The sequence below is a fragment of the Spermophilus citellus genome (genome assembly GCF_964194105.1).
Source record: "Spermophilus citellus genome assembly, chromosome: 10".
Lineage (NCBI taxonomy): Eukaryota > Metazoa > Chordata > Mammalia > Rodentia > Sciuridae > Spermophilus > Spermophilus citellus.
Genome location: NC_138197.1, coordinates 120,061,051 through 120,082,627, shown reverse-complemented (window position 1 = coordinate 120,082,627; position 21,577 = coordinate 120,061,051). Strand labels below are relative to the sequence as shown.

Genomic DNA, 21,577 nt, shown 5'->3' with positions numbered 1-21,577 from the left:
ACGTTAAGAATGGTTCTTATATTTTTAAATGGTTGGAGAGGAAAAGAGTAATAATTCATAATAAAAATTACATTAAATTCAAATTTCACTATCCACGAATAAGATTTTATTGGAAAATAACCATACCCATTTATTTCCAAATTGTCTATACTTTTCTTTTTCAATAGAGAATTGATTATAGATTGCAACAGAGGCCACATAGCCCACAAAGCTTAAAATACTATCTGGCTTTTCACAGAAAAAAACTTGCCAAGCCCTGGTCTGGGGAAATTTTGAGTTTGTCAGTGGGTGGTAGTGGACAGAAAATAACAGTAACACTGAAGTGAGTGCAAATAAAAAAATCACCTCATTGTTCAGGGAAGGAGAGATGCTTCCTCTAAGGAGAAATTAGAAAGTTGGCTCTCCATGACCAGTTATCTAGATATTCAGCTAGCATACGACTACAATGTCTAGAACCATGGTAATGTTTCACCTGTACTCTGTGTCAAGTATTCTGGTAAATGACCGCAGGTACCACGTTGATTACCTCCTTCCGGAGCTTTTCTATCCTATCTGAAAGTCAACTCAACCAATATCCCGGCAGTGTTCCTTTGGTACAACGGTCATTCACAAAAATGTTGCTGTCTTTTCCTCAGTGACTCCCCCGACATAAGAGCATGAATCCCTATAACCTGTGAATGTTACCTTTAAAAGGAACTTTGGAGATGTGACTAAGAATCTGGAGATGGATTTTCTAGAGTTATCCCAGCAGGCTCAATGTAATCACAAAAGTCCTTGTAAGAGGGAGGCAGAGAAATGACTACAGTAGCTGGAGATGTGTTCACAGAAGAGACGGCACTGCCAGTTTTGAAAGTGTTCTGTGCAGGTGACCTCCAGAAACTGAAAAGACAATGAATGAGATTCTCCCTCAGAACTTCCAGAAAGAACCAGACTTGCTGATGCCTTGATTTTGGCTCAGCCAACCCAATTCTAGTTGGACATCCAACCTTGAGAACCATAAGATAGTTAGTATTGCTTCCACTCACTGTTTGGTTACAGCAATGATAAATGAATATACCCTCTAAAATAGAAACACAATTTTCTAGCACCACTTTTTCTCCAGGCTTAGAGCAGTGTCTGGCACCATTTGTGCAGATTCCAGTTACTTGGCAATGAATTCTCCAGAAGACAGACAAGAGATCTAGAAGTATAAGGAGGACTGGGTTGTGCCTCCTTGGTAGAGCGTTTGCCTAGCATGTGTGAGGCACAGGGTTCTATCTTCAGCACCACATAAAAACTAAATTTAAAAAAAGGTATTGTGTCCATCTACAACAACAACAACAACAACAAAATTTTTTAAAAAAGCATAAGGAAACTACAGTGAGTGGTGGTACCCCAGAATTTGTTGACCCCGATATCTGGAGAATGAGGCGATAACATGAGTGTCCACAATGAGACAGACACCATGCTGGAAGTTTTACACACATTACATCTCATCTAACCCTTATAGTAGTCCTCTAACTATTGTTAGATATCATTCCCATTTCATACCTAAGGGAGACCTTGAGAATTTAAGAAAACTGCCCACTAGCCAAGAATTAAACCCAGGTTACAAATTACAAATCTATTACTTTCCTCACTGCACCACCATACATAGTAGTTCTTATTTCAAAGTATTTATCATAAATTTTTCTAATCTAAACCTTACTATTATTCTCACTTGGAAAATCAAAAACCTCAACTTTACAATTAGACAATCTGCCCAAAGTGGATAACAAAAATGTTAGTACTGATGCAGGACATTTGATCACAAAGTGGTCCTATTATCCAATAAAGTTTTACTTTAAAATAAATTCACAACATTCTCTTAAAGTTCAATTTATTTGAACCTTCAAAAGGGCTGGGGTTGTAGCTCAATGGCAGAGCACATGCCTAACGTGTGACGCACTGGGTTCAATCCTCGGACCACATAAAAATAAGGTGTTGTATCCATCTACAACTAAAAAACAACAACAACAACAAAAAAATTTAAAGGTGCTCAGAAAACAATATAAAGTTAAGGTGTTCTAACTATTAGTGGGAAAACAGCATTTTTTCAATATGATTCTTAATTTTTATAAAGGAACTCATCTCTCCATTGCTCAAGTCTTTTCTTCAATGTAAGCATGTGCTTTAATTTCAAAATAATGAGATAACCCACATGTCATGACAACTAGTAAAAACAAAAATGAGTGGATAACTTGATATTTGAACAACTCTAATTTTAAAGAGACCCAAAAATTTACCTACATTTTCTATTATCACTCTGTGTCAAATCCTCCCAGTAAAGAAATGAATCTGATAGTGAGTGAAGAACTCAGGATCTCTCCACTATCCAAAACAATTATCTTTTTGCTCCAACAACAGATCTCCGAAAAACCCAAGCAAGGTTGGCAGATATACCAGAAGTGAGGATCAGCAAGACCACCCTAAATCAAAGGGTGACAGAAACTGACAAGGATTGGAATTCCTTGAGAATTCTAATGAGAAAGAAGTAAGAATAGCTACTTCAGAAAATAATTTGCCAACAAGAAATATCTATTTTTTTAAAAAAATTCTCCAGTATATTATTAGTGAAAAACTTCCCCAAATATCAGCTCTAGCCTCTCTTGATATCATTTGTTTAGCCTTTGGATTTCCCTTCCCTGTACCAACTAGACTTCCTACTAACAGTCACTTACCCCACTTACCAATTAGTTGCCAAATTCTTCCACTACCAAAGATTTAAGTTCCTAAAGATAGAAGGCAACTTATGGGTATGCTTATTGTACATTCTAAAGCTTTTTAATTTTCAGCAGTAATTTCTAAATCAGGTTGTAATTTATACTCTTAAAACAACTAGAAGCATCAAAAAGAAAAAAACAGAACAGTTCACACTAAGAATATGTGAATAAACACAGTTTTAAACAGAGACAGTTCTAGCCCTATTGACATATGTAAAATTAGTTGGGACAAATATCTGAAGTTGTTACACGATAACACATCCTGATTCTGAAGGACATTTTTTATTAGCAGATACATAAAGAGAACGTATGGGCCAGAGAAGACATTAACCAAGCACAAAAAGCTTACAAATAAGCATGTAAGAGGGAATTTTTTTAATGTTTTTTTTTAATTGTAGATGGACACAATACCCTTTATTTTTATGTGGTGCTGAGAATGGAACCCAGTGCCCCATACATGCAAGGCAAGTGCTCTGCCGCTGAACCACAATCCCATCCCAATCCATATTAGAGGAATTTGTGGGACAAAAAACTTCTAAGGATACTAACAGATGAAGTCATGCAATTCTCACATAGCTTCACATTCAAGCAGAATTGTTTCCCCTAAATCTAAAGGTTCTCTTATGCCATGACTTAAGCATTTGCCCTTATTACTTCCCTGCCTAGAATGCTGTTCCCATCTCCCAATTCCTACTCCCCTTTCAGCCCTTATTTGATGTTTTGTCTACTGAGCAGTATTCACACAAATTTGCTGAATCAGCTTACAGGAGAAATCATTTAGAAATTATTTATTCTCTGCAGTGAAGCACAGCATCTAACTTTTTTAAAGTTGTAATTGTGCATATTTACTACCTTAACGCTTTTCTTGAGCAACTTTTTACCCACTCTCACCTCAACTTAATGGGATTCTCCTTGGTTCACTACCAGAGAGGAAGCAAAACAGCATCACATACCATTCTGATTTTTTTTTTTTTTTGCAAGTTGGCCAATGTATTTAGTTTACAAAATTCAGAATTTAAAAATTTTTTATTAATGTAGATTTTATAGAGCATTCAAAAAATATTTCCCATAAGTATGCCAGTGAAAATTTTTAATAACAGATCACAACCTCATAAATTACCAAAACACATTACACAGAAAAACAATTTTCAATATACTTGAAAATATTTTGCTTTACAAGAAATATAATGTGTGCACTTCTGTTCAGATTTTGCTGTTTTGAGATACTTCAGAAAAACAAAACTGATTCTTATACTAGGAACAAAAATCTAATATGAGTTTGTAATCATAGCCTCTGAAATTTCAAAAGTTGCCACAATATTTTTCCAATCCTGTAAACTCAGAGATATAACTCCTTGCTTCCTACCAAAGGAACTGGGATCACTTCCTTCACCCATTTGGTTAATATTAATTGGCTCTAATATTGGCAGCCTGTCTTGGTCAAGCCTTATTCTTGCAAAGCCATCTCTTATAATAAAAGAAACGTAGAATATATTCTCCACTGTACGAGAGAAAGAGTTTGGATCAATCACAAACTCAAAATAGGACACAGGAGTATCAGGATACTTTCGAAAGTAGGTTTGCAACAATCCCAAGATTCTTTCTACTTCTTTTTCTGTTGCTTCTTGGTTGGTACTCAGGTCCAACTTCCTCAACTTTGTAGGCATATCCCCATTTCCTTCCATTTTGCGAAATTTTTTGTGATGTTCAAGTCGGGGCTTTCGTACAAAAGGCTCAGACTTGAATGAACCAAAAATAAAGTGGAATGTTTCAGCTTGCAATATCCAGGATGTTGCTTCCTTCTGTACTGTCTCCCAAAAGGAAAGAGAGATATTGTCATCACAACCACTCAACTCATCACATTCGTCTTCCATCCAATCGAGGCCCACAAATATAAACAGAAAGTCACAAAACGCTACTTGATTAAAAAAGCTCATATCAGAATTTAACTGCTTTGCTTTTTCTTTACCCAAATCAGAAGCCAAAACAAGAAACTGGGCATCGAGGGCAGCCTCTCTCGTTCGGCTCACTCCATCAAATAGGACGTTGGCTTCCTCGAGGGCCTCGGTTAAGGAGTCGCTGGCCGTGTTCACTATGTCCTCTCGGTTCTGCTGGACACTGTAGATGAGCTGCCGGTATTGCTTGCGGATGTTCCGACACATCCCCTCGTCCTCGGTCTGACCCAGGAGGTGACAGTCTAGCTCGGGGTCCCCGGAGCTGAGGTCGTCAAAGCAGCTGTCCACCCCCACCACCACTTCCATCTTCGGCGGCTCCTCCTCCTCCTCCACCTGCTTCATGGAGCACGCACGGCAGGTGCGGGTCGCCACTGGCTCCTGGCCTCCCATCAGGGAACCTTGCTCATGAGACATGTCGGCAACCGGCAGCACGCAGCCAACCGCCTTCAGAATGTTCCCGACGCTGGCGGAAATCCAAGGGGCAGTTGGAGAAGAGGGATGCCAGCCCATGCGCAGTGCAGTGCGGACCTCTGCTGGGCTCGCCCCGCCCCGCCCAGCTCCGCCCCGCCCCGCCCCCAGCTCCGCTCCGCCCCGCCCCCAGCTCCTCCGGTGGCTGCAGCTCCGCTCGGCACTGCCCACCCTAGCGTCAGCCAACTGGCCTGCGCAATGCAAAAAACGGCGCAACAATGGACCCCCAGCCCCTTACGGAAATAATTCCCATTCAAGAGGCAGCTATTGTAATTTTCAGCAATGACAAAACAACCTAACTTTCAAAGAAACACTTGGACAACAACTAAAGGTCCTACGCTTTAATTAAAACGTTCCCTGCCATACATTGAAATGAGGTCCACATACTTCGTTCTGTGATTTAAAGCTTTTATGTAATGCTTGTTTTTAATAACTAGTGTGGCTAAACTGCTGGTAAGGACAAGTTAAGGTCGTGGGCCCTGAAATGAAGAACCCTCATTAAAATTAGGCGAAATAAAGTTCCCAGGTGCAAGGTGACTGGAAATCACACAAATTTAACCGGGTTAATTAACCTTTGCTAGCCCTCAAAAAGCCAATCCCTGCTCAGGTTATAACTGAGTGATAGAATGCTCACTTGGGTTCATTCCCAGTACTGGGGAGAGGGGGACGGAGGGGGGAAGGGGGGGCGTGCGCACAAAATCCTCTGCAATTTACCAATTCACCTCATGGGGTAGGATCTTTCAAGAGAAAATGCGCAAAATGCACTTGTGACCTTCGGTTTTCCACTGCCTCAGAGAGGAAAAAGAAAATGGGTAGGTAGGGCTTTTCCACAAAACATATTTGGAAGTCTATCAAAGGTTAACAGCCACCCAAAAAAGTGAACAAAGCTATGAGGACTTTAAACATGTTATGAGGATATGCAAGTGAAGTCTGTATGTTGGGTAAGTAAGTGTTGGAAAATTCACCCCCTTGCTCACTGGAAATTCAAGTGCCAGTTCATGAAGCTACTCAGGTTATCAGTCACACATGTAGAAATGTGTAACTGACAATGGACGGACTACATAATTAGGATATGCCTAATCCCCCAAAGCTTTTCAAAACTGCAACAGTTTCCCCTTTAAAAAAAAAAAAAAAGTGGACCCATGTGCTGCATCTGGCAATCACAAATTTCAACTAACCAGGAAACAAGTTGGCTCTACCTTCTCTTCCTGTGCATCTAGACCAGTTTTTCTTTTGGTCTAGTTTCCTGCATGTGAATAAACTGTAAAACCTATATTAACTCTAAAATTCTTACCTTACCATTCATCCATAATTTTTTTTAAGTAGGGGCAATTCAGGAAAAAACATGCACTTTTCAGAAACATCCATTATGGTTATTTGTGTGTGGATGTACTGTATTATCCTGCCCTATTAGACTGTGAGGTTTGCAAAAACAAAAACTTGACTTTAAATATTCCAAACAACTGATCTTATATGGATGCACTTGGGTATGTACTGTCTGAATAAGTAATATACTTTAAGAACTTTGTTCCAGTACTGTTACAAAAGTTATTTGGTGGCAAAGATTAATTTCACAAGATTAGTAGAACAGATTCTACACAATGAAGGCAAAAATCAATTGTCTTTCAGAAAGTGTCTTATCCCTCCTCTGAAACAAAGAAAAAACAAAGACCCAGCATCATCAAAGGGCTATCTTCTTCCCATCTGACCAATCACAAATTAATACTCAAACCTCTCTTAAATGTCAGGTCAAAATGTAGTTAAGAACGCCAAGATCCAAATCCAAAAAAAGTCTACTTTTACAGTAAACCATATTTTGAGGAGTGTATTTCAATCCACTTTAAATTCAATAAAAGCAATTTATAATTAAAAAATACTCCAAGATATGACAATCTCTCATTCTAACCTTTTTTTTTTTTTTAGAAAAATCTGGTAATTCGCCCAAACTCCTCAGAAAGTATCACGAATATCATTTATAGGGATTTCTCAGAAGATAACAGCTCATACAACTTGCTCAGAGTTAACACTACATCAAAATGAGCATGATGTTATTAAAAACTGTCACTTCCAGTAATGAATTCATTCTATGCTGTATCAGGTCCTCAGGAACCTTATAATATGTAATCTAGGTCATCCGCAGAAAGGTAAACTTGTATAATTATATTCAGCTTTTAAGTCTGCCTTGAGGTGCACACAATTTTAGTGTTTCTATCAAGTAAAACCATCTCAAGTTCAATGTTTTTTCCTCAGTCACTTAAATGGGATTTCTACACTTAAATCCTTAAATCATTAAATCCTTAAATCATTAAAACTGATTTTCTAACCTAAGATCCAACTACTACTAATTATTATAAATGTAACTTAAAGAGGAAGAAATGGCAACACATAATTTCAAGTGATATTGGTGAACTTTTCCAGAACTTGGAACAGAAAGCACAGTGTAGTTTTCCTCTGGTTTTTCCTTTCCTCTCCTGTCTGAAGAACTCCTACCCAAGGCTCAACTGACCCTCCATTTTTTTTCTTCCATCTTTTCTTCCGTATTTTTTTGTTCCTGTCCCAGAAGTTCAGACTGATTTACAAAAAGACCATTACAACAAATAGATTTTGTGACTTTTTCCAGCCAACACGAGAATCAGACTGGAGTCCCACAGTCTGACAGCTGGTTACACATGTCCCACTATCAGCTACCTCCCAAAGCTTTTCTGTACTTTCTCACAGCAGCTTCTATCCTCTCCACCCACCATCAGGGTATCTGTTTAATAATGAGTTGTGAAGACAGGTGATAAAACTTCTGGTTTCATTTACAACAGACAGTAGATAGGGTGTGAGGTTCATTTTTCTCTTTCATCTTAATTTCCTTTAAATTTATGTCTGTATAAATTTTTTGCTTTGTCTTTTGTAGTATATATTAAAGTTAAAACTTTGTTATGATCAAGGGATCTGGTTTTCGTTTTGTTTTGGTACCAAGGATTGACCCCAGGGTCACTTAACCACTGAGCCACATCCCCAGTCCTTCTTATTTTTAGACAAGGTCTTAATAAATTGCTTAATGCCTCACAAATTTGCTGAGGCTGGCCTTGAACTTGTGATCCTCCTGCCTCAGCCTCCCAGGTCACTGGGATTATAAGCATGCACCACCATGCTCAGGTAAGAGATCTGTTTTTAAAAGGAGTTTCTAAGTGGGAGGGAAAAAACAACCAACCATGCATAGTGGCAGGACACAACAAACCTGAGTTCTGGTCTTGATCTCTCAGCTAATGGTATTACCTTTAAGCACACTGCTTAACTCTCATCCTCCAGTGACCTCATGCATAAGATGGGAATACTTAACTATTTATATCATACAATTACTAAGTACTGAATGAGGATTATATAACAGATCAGGCAGTATTTTCAACTATTGAGTAGGTACTTAATAAATTGTAAACTATCCCCAAAATAGCTGATGTTTAATAAATATCAGACACTAATAAGAAAAAAAATTATATGCAAACCAGAAGCTTCACTCCTTATTGTTGCTCTAGAAACAACAACAACAAAAAAGGTCTTAAAGCTTAAAATCAGTAAAAAGTAACAAAGGAATATATTCCACTACAACAAAGATATCTGCCATACAACAAAAAGTTAAAACCTACTAAGTTTCAACTACTGAAAATATGCATATGACTTTGAATGTTAAATTTCTCCACAGGTATTTTTAAGCAGATCCACAAAGAATCTGAGTTTACATGCAAGAATAATTACTTATTATCATTAATAATTGTTTATCTCATGAACAGCTCCTTAAATTCCAAACTTTTTTAAAAGTACAGTTTCCAAAAACGGCTTTGAATAACTACTCTGTTCAAATAAAATGACATTATTATTGTTATAGTAGGGCTGGGGATAGAACCCAGGCAAGAGCTCTGTCACTGAGCTACACCCCATCCCAAGATGGCATTACTATTTGTACAGTAAAAGTTAAAATGAAAGCCAGGTCACACTAAATAATATGGACTGCCACACACGGAAATTTAAAAAACCACCACCCTTGACTTGTGGTCAAGGCACACACTTACTGACATTTAAAACTCAGCACTAGTGACATGCCAAGCTCCAATAGCATAAACAAGGGTGTTGAGATAGCCCTAACCACACCTCAGAAGTCAGCAATGAGCATCATTCTGACAGACTGAGGGAGGGGCACTAGATGTATGGCTATTAAAGGTGGCAGTGTGAAGGTGCTCAGCTCTGGAGGCCTGGGTTCAAATAAAAAAACATGTTTTCTCATTTTCTTCAGCCTTTGAGTTTCCTCACTTGTACAATCTGTCTGTCTCTCCAACTTTTTGTAGTGCTGGGGATTGAACCCAGGGCCTTGAGCATGTTAGACAAGCATTCTTAGCACTGATCTACCCCCTTATCCACCACAAATGTATTTTATTTAAATATTTCATCCTACAGTTTGGTTATTAAGGGATAACAAACTCATTACCAAGCTCCTCTGACAACACAAGTGTGTGATGAAGAGTAGCTAAAGAGACCTGATACGGCTTCTTCCCAACTGACCTGGACACTTCTGTATAAAATGCTCAAAGCTGACAATGTTACTGTCACACAGCTTTTTAAAAATTCTAAACTGCTTCCCCATATGCTACCAAGAATCTTCTGAACAACTTAGAGCCCATCTTCAATGAAATCAGAACCTGAGAGCTAAGTTCTTCCCTGAGTGAGTCTCTGTCCCTACCTCCATCCATTCACTCAATAAATATTTTGCTAAAAAAATGTACATGTGGTGTTAAAAAATGCATAGAAAATAGGAAAATGTATCATTGTCTCCTAACTTAATAGGCACCGTGTTTGATTCAACAAGTCTCTAACGAATGAATACCTCCTGTACACCAGAACTATGCCAGGAATATCAAGATGAATCAGGAGCACCACCCCACGAAGGAGGCAGGCATGTGGCTCAAAAGTAATAACAAAAACTGAATGCTAGAGGTGTGAGCGCACCAGAGCGAGCCCTTCGGATAGGAGGCCTTTCTTTGGGTTGCAGTCCTAGCTCTGCCACCTCACCAGCCTCGAGATTAGGACATGCTCCTCTAACTCTGAAGGTCTTCATTCCTGTTTCTGACACTACCACCTGCTTCAGAGGACTGCTGAGAGGACTTAGAATCTAATGTCTAACAGCATTCCACACAGCAGGCATGTCCACTTAGACATGAGCACCACACAGTTGCAACCACAAGCACAGAATACGCCTAGCTCTTCACCCTTGATGTGTAAGCCAAAAAATTATCATTGGCAGGATTCCTCCTTTCCAGAGGTAAGGATTTGTGGTAAATGATGTGGGAACACAGCAGAGGAAAAGACCAGCCAAATCTGGTCTTGTACTGTGGACTAGGAGATGCTTGGAAAAGTGGATTTGAATAAAAAGAGACATCAGGAATTAAAACAGAGTATAGGGCAAGCAGGGGATACTTTAGGGAGAACAGTGTTCCAGGAGTCTGCAGTAGGTGAGGGAGTACAGCCGGAGATAACCAGAAAAGCTGGTTGGGGCCAGGGCCCAGAAGGCACAGGATACCTAGCTAAGGAGTGTACTTTTTTTTTTTTTAAAGAGAGAGAGAGAATTTATATATATATATATATTTTTTTTAGTTCTCGGCGGACACAACATCTTTGTTGGTATGTGGTGCTGAGGATCGAACCCAGGCCACACGCATGCCAGGTGAGCGAGCTACCACTTGAGCCACATCCCCAGCCCCCAGGAGTGTACTCTTTATCCTAGATGCAGATTGGGTATGGGGAAGTGGCAGTCAGGAAGATGACTCTGGCGCAGACAGGCTGGGGAGGAATGGAGAGTGGGAGGCCAGTTAGAGATGGTTGAGATGGTGTAGGCAAGAGGAAATGAGTACCTTGACCCAAGCAGAACTCAACAGTAGCAAGAGGCAGATGCATGTGGGAAGAGTCAGGCCTGGTGAGTGAACAGACCAGAAAGGCAAGAGGAGCTCTGAAGCCTGGACCACAGAACAATGATGCTGCTGTGAAAGATGGACAGCAAAAAGAAGTTCACCTGGCCTAAGTGGTCAAAGGGCACGTAGGGTCTGAACATGGATTCATAATCAGTAAAATTTATTATCAGCACGAAATACATTTCTTTACGATAACAATCTATGCTTCTTTCAAATGTCAGTAGTCCTTATCCTTATTTCCTTCTAAGGTAAACGAGAGACCTGCTTATTTCCCTCACCTTCAAGGCAATCCTCCAACCCTCTTTCAGGCCTCAGCCTTAAGCAGACTAAAAACAGTTCCACTACTCCCAGTGCTCCAAAGAGATGACCTCTGTCAAAGGAAGGAATCAAAGAAATTGAGTTTTCTGTCAGTTTTGGTAGAGTAGCGAGAAAGAGAGGGAATGGAGAGTCAATCAATCACTACTCATCTCCTTATGTCCATTCAGCTAAGAGGCTGGTTTCTGAGTCTTTGTTTCAGCATCTACCTCCCAAGGAAAGACTATGGACCACCACAACCAACTGCAACATGATCACATCCGGGCTCCCACTGCAACTGTCCACACAATTCACTAGGATGTTAAGGTCCTCTGTTGCTTTGTGTCCCTCATCTCTTCTATTACTACCCTAAAGGAATAAAGTCCCATGTTGTCAGTATCGGTCCCATCACCCTAGATTATCATCTCAAACTACTGAAGACTTACCTATGTCTAACTCTTAGTGTTCCATCAAGTAAGTTTTCACTCACTTTGCTTCTCCTCTCAGTACCACCAAGACACATTTACACAAAATATTTCAAAACTCTGGAATTCTGGAAACACTGATTCACAAACACGGAGGTTCCCTACAGGAATACTTATAATCCTGCCTTAAAAACTAAGATGTTTATGAAAACCAGATGTTTACATCTGAGCACCAAGAACTCTACTCATAGTTCTTAGGTAGTCTCTTAACTCCAATTTCACATACAAAGAGCTTACTTCCAGACTTCTGTTCAATGACACAGTGTTCAACAGAAAGCTTACTTCCTTGTTGAGTTCCCATTTGCTGTCTTCTAACTAATATTTTGAGAGTATCAAAAAGCAGTCCTTCATTTTCCCCAATTATAATGATTATGTCAACTGATCTTGATCAAACTGCCTTGTACATTAAAGTAGCCTCAAGCTTATTTCCCACAAGAATTAACAGGAAGAGGCTTATTTAAAATAAACAGAACAAAAAAGCCAGCTCCCTGCCCACTTCCAGAAGGTCTACTTCTGAACTGGGCAAAGTCCCAGCCTTCGAGTTTCCCAGGCACCGCAGAGGACTCTGTGCAGGTGGTATACAGGCTGAACTTTCAGACACACACTTCTAGAAGCCTTCATCCTTTAGGCTCATCAGTTCCTCCCAGAAGGATTCTTCTCTATAGTACACTCACTATGAAAAGCAAGGTAGGTTTTGCTGCTGTTGGGGGAGGATGGGGGACAAGGGAAGAAGCTATATTAAAAAGAGAAGGCAAAAGCAGACGTCATGATTACTTTCCTATCCATTATTCACACTGCGATTAAACTATGAAACCTTAATTTTTTTAAAAGTTATGAACTTTAGGATCATCACACTAACCCCATAAACCTTTCTCCACTCAAACCCAATGTTCCCTAAATATGTTTAAAACCCAGCAGTTAGGCCCAATGTAAGCAACAACACACTAGAAGTTCACAAACCTTTCAAGCCAGTAGCCCCTATCTCTTTGTGTCTCAGCAAAAATAAGCAGAAACCAAAAATTAAATCAAATGATACAAAAAGTAGAATGGTAAGTTTACTTAAAACATTTGCTAAATGTAAAGTATGTATGGGTGGTATGTTTTTTCATTAATGATATCATACAACTCACCGTATGTCTAAAATCAACAGATCTTGTGGAGTTGAAAACATCAGATCACATCCATAGAGTTCCAAAACTTATAAAATGATTATTTTACTCCCACTGATGCTTAACCGGGAGCATCAAAAGGATTACATAAAAATCAAATGCCTATATAACTTTGTAAACTTATGACACAGATGAAGAGAAAAGAATAAACTGACCAAGAGAAATATTCATAGACCTTTGTCTCACATTACTTGGAAATAAAAGTCTGAGTAACATAATTATTTTAACTGAAGTTAAAAGCCTTTTTATGTCCTTTAATTATTTTACATTAATTAGCTATTTGTCTTTGAAGTCTAGTTCCATTTTCTATACTCATTCATCAAAAAGGTAAATAAGTCTTTTAAAATATAGTAAAAAAAATACAAATTAATTGTTAATGCTATTCCTAAGGGTGCAAATTACTAAATACATTTTTATGGTTAAGGCAGGCCTCAGGTTTACTTCAAAAAAGGAAATGTTCAAATATATGTTCCATTTCTTAAAAACTACATTGATACAACACCCCCCAGCTACAAGAAGACTGAGGTAGGAGGATGTAAGTTGGAGGTCAACTTAGCAAGGTCTTGTCCAAAAATAAAAGTTAAAAAGGACTTGGGATGTAGCTCAGTGGTAGAGTGCTTGCCTAGCAAGCCCAAGGTTTGATTATCCCCTCACACAAAAAACCTACAGAGATACAAATGTTTAAGGACAAAAAAGCAATCTCCAAAAATCAAAACGATGGCTGCAGGTGATGGAATACAGGAGGCTTTCTAACCTGGCAATCAACCACATAGGATGTGGAACATCCACCAGGCTGTCCTATCTGCTCAACCCAAAGAGAACATTTCTCTTTTCCTTTCTACCCACCCAATTATCAACTTCTGGGCTACAAAAGAGCCTCCTGAGGGGAAATGAAATTACCCCAGGGATTTCTTGGTTGCTGTCCTCGGAGCCTGGGGTTCTGGGTCCCCCCAGCCCTCAGAGAATTAAAGAGGAAGGCCATAGGGGCCAGTCTGATGACGAAGATAGGCATTTCCTGATGGCCTTTTCTAAGGACTTCCCTAAACCATTTCTACACCACCAGTAAATTTTAAAATTGTTTGCATTAACTGGAAGGGAGAGAGGAAGGAAGACAAAGGACACTTTGGAAGTTATCTCGTCCGGGGACGGGGGCGCTCACTGTAACCTCAGCTATTTGAGACCGAGGGCCGCAAGCTGGAGGCTAGCCTGAGCAACGTCGTGAGACCCAATCGCAAAATAAAAAGGGCTGGGGACGTGGCTCAGTGTAGGGCGCCCCCGGGTTCAATCCCAATACCGAAAGAAAACAACAACAACAAAAAAAAAGTCAACAGAGAGCGGTTTCGCGTTTCCCTAGCGCCCCCGCGGCCTGGCCAGACCGGGCCACACGTGCGCCGGCTGGGCGCGGCTTGCCCTCGGGAGGCGCCGGCCCGGCCGCACGGCCTCGGGCTCTGGAAGGAGGCTGCGGCCGCCGGGGCCCGCGGCGCGCTCCTACCTTCAGGGTCGGGCCACGGCCGCGCGTCTGCTCCCGCTCCACGGACACCCGGGCCCTCGGGCCTGCCCCGCCAGTCGGCTAGCGCTCCTCGCCACCTCCCGCGGTCCTCCGAGGCACAAAAGCCCCGGCGAGCGTGAGCTCGGCACCGCGGAGCGACGCGGCGGGCGGGCGGGGCGGGGCTGGGCGGGGCTTCCGGCGGCCGCAGCCAGCAACCAGCGCCCGGGGCTCCGCGCTGCGCGCCGAGCTCACCGGCTGGGAACCCCCTGGATGGAGGCCGCTAAGAACCTGAGGGTTCCCGCCAAAGCCTCGCAAGGCTGAGCTTAAGCTCAACGGCCTGCTTTTCCAGTAAGTCCGGAATTCAGAAAGCTTCAAAAAATCACCTTACGACACAATTATCTCAGCTTTCTCAACACCTCCCGCGTGGATCTTGCTTTGAAGTTTGAGCCCACAGGGAATGCCAAAATCCAACTTCCAACTTCCCTTGCAATCTGAAACCACCGGGAGAAATTAGCATTCTGCCAACTTTGGGGATTTTTAAAAAGAATCCTGAAGCAATTCTAGGTGAGAACAGGAACTAACGATCCAATTTCCCAAAGGGGTGCACTCAGCAGAGATTCAGTCCGTGGCAGAATTCAAAGCCGTCTCCACTGACCCTCGCCTGGTGCTTTGCACGGGTTGACCTTTCATCCCCCCAGCTGTACTGCAGATGTGGGTTTTCACCAGCCCATCAAGCAAATCAGGAAAACGAGGGCAGAAAGGCTAAGGAGCCTACCCGAGTTCCAGCAGCGTCAACAGCACCAGCAAGATTCAACCCAGACCTGGAGGGCTGTGCTCCTAACACTAGCCAGCACTGCCTCGCTGAATAAGGTAAGAGCCAGGAGGCAGTCGAGGCTGCCCTGTTTCCTAATGTCTGGATGGGCAAGCCACTTGTCAAAACACGGGGTTTACACGAGCTTTGCCAGTTTCTCCAGATTCCTGAGGATTAAACGGTGTGACAATTCCTGGAAAGGCGTGATGCCGTCAAGGATGTGCCAATCCACACCTCAATACACTGCCTTCTACATTTCAAGACTCGTGCTCCAGAAATGATACAAAACCCCATTTTCTCAGAGTCTGAAAGAGGCTACCAAGAGAACGAGCGAGGAAACCACCGCCGACAGGGGGCCAACCTCACCCACCACAGGCAGCAGCTGGCGCGACCCGGCCCGCACCGCACGCTGCCGACAAGCTCGCTCTCGCTGGCCTTACAAGAGCCGCGACCCTCTCGGACTTCACCCGCTTTCCCCCGACCCCTGGGGACCGCCGATGCACCGCCGGCGCTGGCTCCCCCCGCCAGCAGCCGTCCCCGGCGTGCTCACCTGCCGGGTGCCTGGGCGCCGAGCGCGCTCTGCTTCCAGAGGCCGCGGAGCTCCCAGGAAGGGAGAAGCGCGGAGACGGCAAGCTCCCCGGGCACCGCACCTGCGGCCGGGACGCAGTGCCCGACTGAGGCTGGCCGAGGCGACAGGCCAGCTGGTTCCTAGTGGCTATGAGAAGCCACGCCCTTCTCTGAGCGGGAGGGTGAACCGCCAGAGTCAGAATGACGAAGCAAAAATGCACTCCTCGTGCAGCCCTGGCAGCCGCCGCCGCTCGGCTGGGCAAAGTGGGAGCTCCTAATTGGGCGACAGCGTATCCTGCCTCCCGGTGGCCGCCCCCAGCGCGAGACTGGGGTGGAAACAGAGAAACCAGAACTAAGTAAGTGCTGCGCTAGCTGGACTATGCCCTCAGGCACTGGCTCGAGAACTGGCTGCCCGCTTTAGTCCCGTGAGGATCTTTAGAAATGCTGAAGCTTGGCTCCCACACAGACTGCCTGTCATCTTTGGTATGGAGTGACCTGGGTATCTAGCTGTTAGAACTTTGACTAGTTGACAGCAAAACTGGGAACCCACTGCCCTAAGGTAATGCATTAGTCCTCTGGGTAATTCCCTAAAGGAAGTTAAGCATCCATTTCATCCTGACTAATCCTGCAGTGACACATTCTCAACAGCACAAAACTTCCCCGTCGCGCACTTCCTCCCACCACACTCAGGTTTGGGTTTGTCTCGTTTCTTTTAAAGAAAGCTCAGCGTGCATTTAACGCAGGCGGTTCCAGGTACCTGCCTCCCCTGCCCTCTGCGCTTCCCTGTTCTTGCTCGGGTTCTCACTCAGCACCTTCACCAGTCGGTGGCCACGAATGCTTGCTGAATAAATAAACCACCGTATGTCTTTCCTACCTCTTTGGAAGACGCCACACTGAAGGACACAAGGTGAAAGGGCTGCAGGCTCCTAACTGCAGGGAGAAGCCACGCCTCCTCTGAACTGGCTCCTCCTTCCAGCCCCTTCCCAGGTAGTCGGAGGCTGCTGTAACTCACACACTACACACACCGCACACGCTCTACACACACTAAACCACACTCCCTGTGTGTGGTGAGTGTGTGAGCACTTCACCCGAATCTGGGGATGGCTTAGTATATAGGTGTTCAGGAAACAATGTTATTAAGGGGTGGAAAATGGAAAAGAAAGCTGGGGCAAGGGAAGACACACTCCGTGTACTCCTCCTGAGTCAAGCTCCGTACGAACCGTTTTCTATGCCTTATCTCATTTAACTATACAATAACAGCCCGTGAACTAGGAGCATAAGCTTCTCATTCTTAAAAAATATATAGGAACTACAGCTTGTTGCAAAAGCATGACATAGGATGGGGGCGGATTTTTTTAAAAATCACTTAATTTGAAATAATGAAATAAACACCTTGATGAAACACCTGTTCGATTTCAGGAGCCTCGAGACTAACTGCATCTTGTATGGACAGACAGTTCAAGGTGATTATAGTTAATGTTTTCCAACTGCATGTGAGAAAAGACTAGATGAGTCATTTTATCTTACATTGTTCTTAGGTAAGCAAATTATAGCACAAATCCCCAGATTAGTTCCATGTAGTTATTTTCTTTTTAAGTTAAAAAAATTACCATTTTAAACACACCTTCTTGGGAATATTATAACTCATTGGTACAGCACATGTTTAGCATGCTTTGAGCCCTGGGTTCCTACCCAGAGCCACAAAAATAAATAAATAAAACCCCTTCTATATAAAAGTATTGTATCCAACTTCAACTAAAAATAATAACAATAATAATAATAATAATAATAATAAAGAATACAGAGACCAGTTAAGAAGCCACTGTGGCCATGCCACAGTGGCATAAACCTGTAATCCCAGGTGGCTGAGGCAGGAGGATTGCAAGTTCCAGACCAGCCTCAGCAACTTAGTGAGAAACTGTCTTAAAATATAAAAAAGGACTGGGGATGTAGCTCAGTGGTAAAGTGCCTCTGAGTTCAATCCCTGGTTACCACCACCACCACCCCAAAAAAAGAAAGAAAAAGAAGTTTCTGTGGTGGCCCAAGCTAGAGGTGATAAAGGCTTGGATTGGGTTGGTTTAGGGAGGTGAGAAAATACATTTGAAAGTTTACTGCAATTTGCAGATGGATGGAATGAGGAAACAAAAGAAAGAGAAGAATCTGTGATGATTCCAGACTTTTGGCCTTGACAACTGAGCAAATAGTGACATTCTTTAATGAAAGGGAGAACAGTCAGGGAAGAGGGGGAAAGCAATAGTATGGGACAATTAGTTTTAGAGATCTATTAGTTTTCAAAATAGAGGTGTTAAATAAGCAGTTGGATATACAAATCTGGAGTTTCAGGGAGATCAGAATTAGAAATAAAAATGTAATAGTCAGTAAAGACATTTAATGCAATGTGGATTACGGTTTTCCAGAAAAAAATCTGTAGAGTAGCAGGGTGTGTGTATATGTGTGTGTGTGTGTGTGTGTGTGTGTGTGTGTGCGTGCGTGTGCAAGTACGTGTGCAGAGAGAAAGAGATGTTTTGGTACAGGAAACTGAACCCAGGAGTGCTTAACCACTGAGCCTACTTCCCCAGCCCTTTTTATTTTTTATTTTGAGACAGGGTACCACTAAGTTGGTCAGGACCTCTTTGAGTTGCTGAGGATAGCCTCCAATTTGCAGTCCTCCTGCCTCAGCCTCCCAAGACACTGGGATTAGAGGTGTGTGCCACCATGGCTGGCTGAGAGATTTTTTAAATTGGCACATGATTATGAAAGCTGACAAGTCTAAGATCTACAGGGCTGGCCCAGAGGCTAGCAATTCAGGCAGCAGGCTGGAGGCAGAACTATTTCCTTTCAGGAGTCTTCAGTCTTTTCTTTTCAGTCCCTCAATAATGAGATGAAGCCCATCTGCTTTACTCAAAGTCTGCTGATTTCACTGTTTGTCACACTTTAAAAATGCCATCACAGCAACATCTAGACTAGTGTTTGACCAAACGTGGGCAACCATAGCCTGGCCAGGTTGACGTACAAAATTAATTCTCACCTATGGCTCTAGATGAAGTTACCAGCGAGTTAATATATTTAGGATAATGAAGACAGCCAGGACAGAGCCCAGAATGTTGTAGGGACAGACAGGCAAGGCACCAAAGATAGCAGGAAATGGTTTTATTTGGCTGCAGCCAGGTTCAGAGGGCACAGCTTTTGCTGTAAGCAATCAATCCCCTGAACCACGAGTTCAGGTAGTTTCAGAATTTTATAAACAGCATGTATTGGGAGGGCCTCAGAAGTTCACAGTCTGTAAAAGTTCACATAAAAGCAGCTTTTTCTTTCACTGTTCTGGGCAAGTTAACTCTTCAAGGACAACACCTGAGAAGGGGAAAGCTTCTTCTCCCCTTTCTTTCCTCCCCCTCCAGTTGGTAACTTCTCTTATCTTAGGAATGTGGACATCTCTGTGAAGCCCAGCTCACAGCCAGAGACCTTGTTTGCACATTTCTACAAACTACTATACTGGATATGTTTGTGAAAACTAGTAAGGGGGTGTCCAGCACCTGGAGTGCTGGTATCTTCCCAGACAACAGCCAAGTAAAACAGGACAACAAGAAAATAGGAAGTTTATCTACATTGAACTTTTTTGCAGAGACTCAGTCCTGGTGAAGATTTCTGGAGAAGCCCAGTTATGACTTTTCTGTGGAGAAAGGGTGTGCCACTTCAAGCACACACAAACTACAAAGGAGAAGCACCCAGCAAATGAGCCCCAGAGTGAGGGGGAAAGACAGGAGGAGAGCTGAGAGGGTGGTCTCCCAAGCCAATGAAAAGAGCTCCAGAAAGGAGGGAGATCAATGCTGAGATCCTGGAAGAAACCCCCAGTCACTGTGGGTTTTTATGAAAATGAGGAGGGGAAAGAAATTCTAATCAGAGAGAGTTCAACAAGAAACAGAAAATAAGAAAATGGAGGTGGCACATAAAGCAAGCTTCAAGGGTAAGTGGAAAAGGACTCGAGGAGGAGGGTACAGGATCCAGAAAGGTCTTTTTGTTAGGTCTTTGTCTAAGGAGGACATTATCATAGTATGGTTTTATACTGGGGGAATAATCCAGTAGAGGGAAATGTGGCAAGTTCCAATGAGGACAGGAAGGAAAGGGGGTCACTAGAGAACGAAGTCCTTTGAAAATAATTTACGTGCAGCACAGACTCTGCAGCAAAGCCAGAGAACCAGAACTGAAGTACCTGGAGAGCCGGTCACTCCACCTCTCATCTTCTTTATCTGCTTTCAACAAGGGCCTCTGTGGTCTTCCACCTCTTCATCTCACTGAAGCCTTCCCCCAGCCTGGAGCCCCGTCATTAGCTTCTTCCAATCCCTTTAATTACTGGGCCCCCTCTCACCACAGGCCTTTGCTAGCTCCCAGCATTCAGCAAGTCTAGTTCCAACATGTCTTCCTTGAGGAGGCTATCAAAGTCACACCCCCCCATGAAATGTTCCCAAGTTCCCAGGCATTCTTTCTACTCAGCACATCACAACCGCAATTGTATTTTTCTTTAGCATAATTTGGTCAATGTCAGCCTACCCCTCTAGAATAGCACAGTCCAGCAGAACTTTATGAGATGATGGCAGTGTCTATGTCTGCACTGTCCAACCTAGTAACTACTAGTCACATGTGACTAAAGATAGCTAGTGCAAACACAGATCTGGAGTTATTTTAGTTAAGCTTAATTAATTTAAGTGTAAATAGCCACAGTGAGCAGGGGCTACGATTATTATTTATGCTCACCATAGTAAGGGTTGGTCATGTTCCTGACCCTTAGTACAGTGCACACACATAGTAATCACTTAGTAAATATTTGTTCAGAGATCAAATCTGTAAAATGAAGACATTACATTAATTTGTAGATTCTGTCTTTTTCAGGGAAGAAAGGGAAAACGTTTTTACATAACACATATTAGGTGGTACTCAGATTTCCTATAAAGGTGTATTTGACCTTTAAGAATTTGATCTATCTCAGAGGGAAGCTGGGATAATAATGAAAACATAGTGATGGTCCCAATGAAATGACATCTGTAATATGCTTAGGAAAGTGCCTGGGATATAGCTGGTGCTCCAGGGTTGTGGTCCATAAACTTCAGAGGTACACAGTGGAGAAGCACAAAATGGTAAGGGAAAACTGAAGAAGGCTTCTTAAAGCAAGTGATATTTGAACCATATCTGGAAGAGTAATTAAAATGGTAAAACTGGGAGGAAATAATGCCTAAGAAACTTTCAGTGGCTAGTATGTGCTGGGCATAATTCCAGGTCTTTCCATTTTTTAATTTAATCCTCACAACCATTGTTTCCCCCATTTTACAGATGGAAAAAAAATGGAGATATAAAGACGACCAGTATCTTGCTCACAGCCACCTAGCTAACAACTGGCAGAACTGAATCTGACCCCCAGCTCATGGTTCTTGCCAACATGCTATTCCACCTCCCAAGCAGAACTTCTCCAGACAGAGGGGCAATATGTACAGACACACAGGGTGTCTCTGCCCGGGGACTCAGGAGGATAAAGGGAGACGAAACAATACAGACACGCTGGATTTAGCCTGGGGTTCACAAGGCATGGGTTGTGTCTGACTCTTTCACATATATTCTCAATGAATCCTCAGAATAATGCAGGTATTACACCCATATT

At 42.5% G+C, this 21,577-nt stretch overlaps 2 protein-coding genes across 6 annotated transcripts in view; both read right to left on the bottom strand.

The window, feature by feature from the left end:
- TXNRD1 (thioredoxin reductase 1) overlaps positions 1 to 16,060 on the bottom strand; it is a 63,716-nt gene extending 47,656 nt beyond the window's left edge. For 3 of the 5 annotated variants that reach the window (XM_081310477.1, XM_081310478.1, XM_081310479.1), the window contains exon 1: positions 15,911 to 16,026. The gene's annotated coding sequence lies outside the window, so the exon portion shown is untranslated. Of the gene's footprint in view, positions 1 to 14,552; positions 15,849 to 15,910 lie in introns of those variants that run through there. The other 2 variants (XM_081310481.1, XM_081310480.1) reach the window with 2 other exon arrangements.
- On the bottom strand, positions 3,082 to 5,340 carry EID3 (EP300 interacting inhibitor of differentiation 3). Its single transcript, XM_081310482.1, has one exon. It carries the CDS (start codon positions 5,204 to 5,206, stop codon positions 4,010 to 4,012), a length of 1,197 nt encoding a protein of 398 aa, XP_081166608.1. The 5' UTR covers positions 5,207 to 5,340; the 3' UTR covers positions 3,082 to 4,009.
- Positions 16,061 to 21,577: the final 5,517 nt, after the last annotated feature.

Excerpts from the sequence above, each read along its gene's own strand:
- EID3 (XM_081310482.1), bottom strand. The coding sequence starts at position 5,206 with ATGGGCTGGCATCCCTCTTCTCCAACTGCCCCTTGGATTTCCGCCAGC.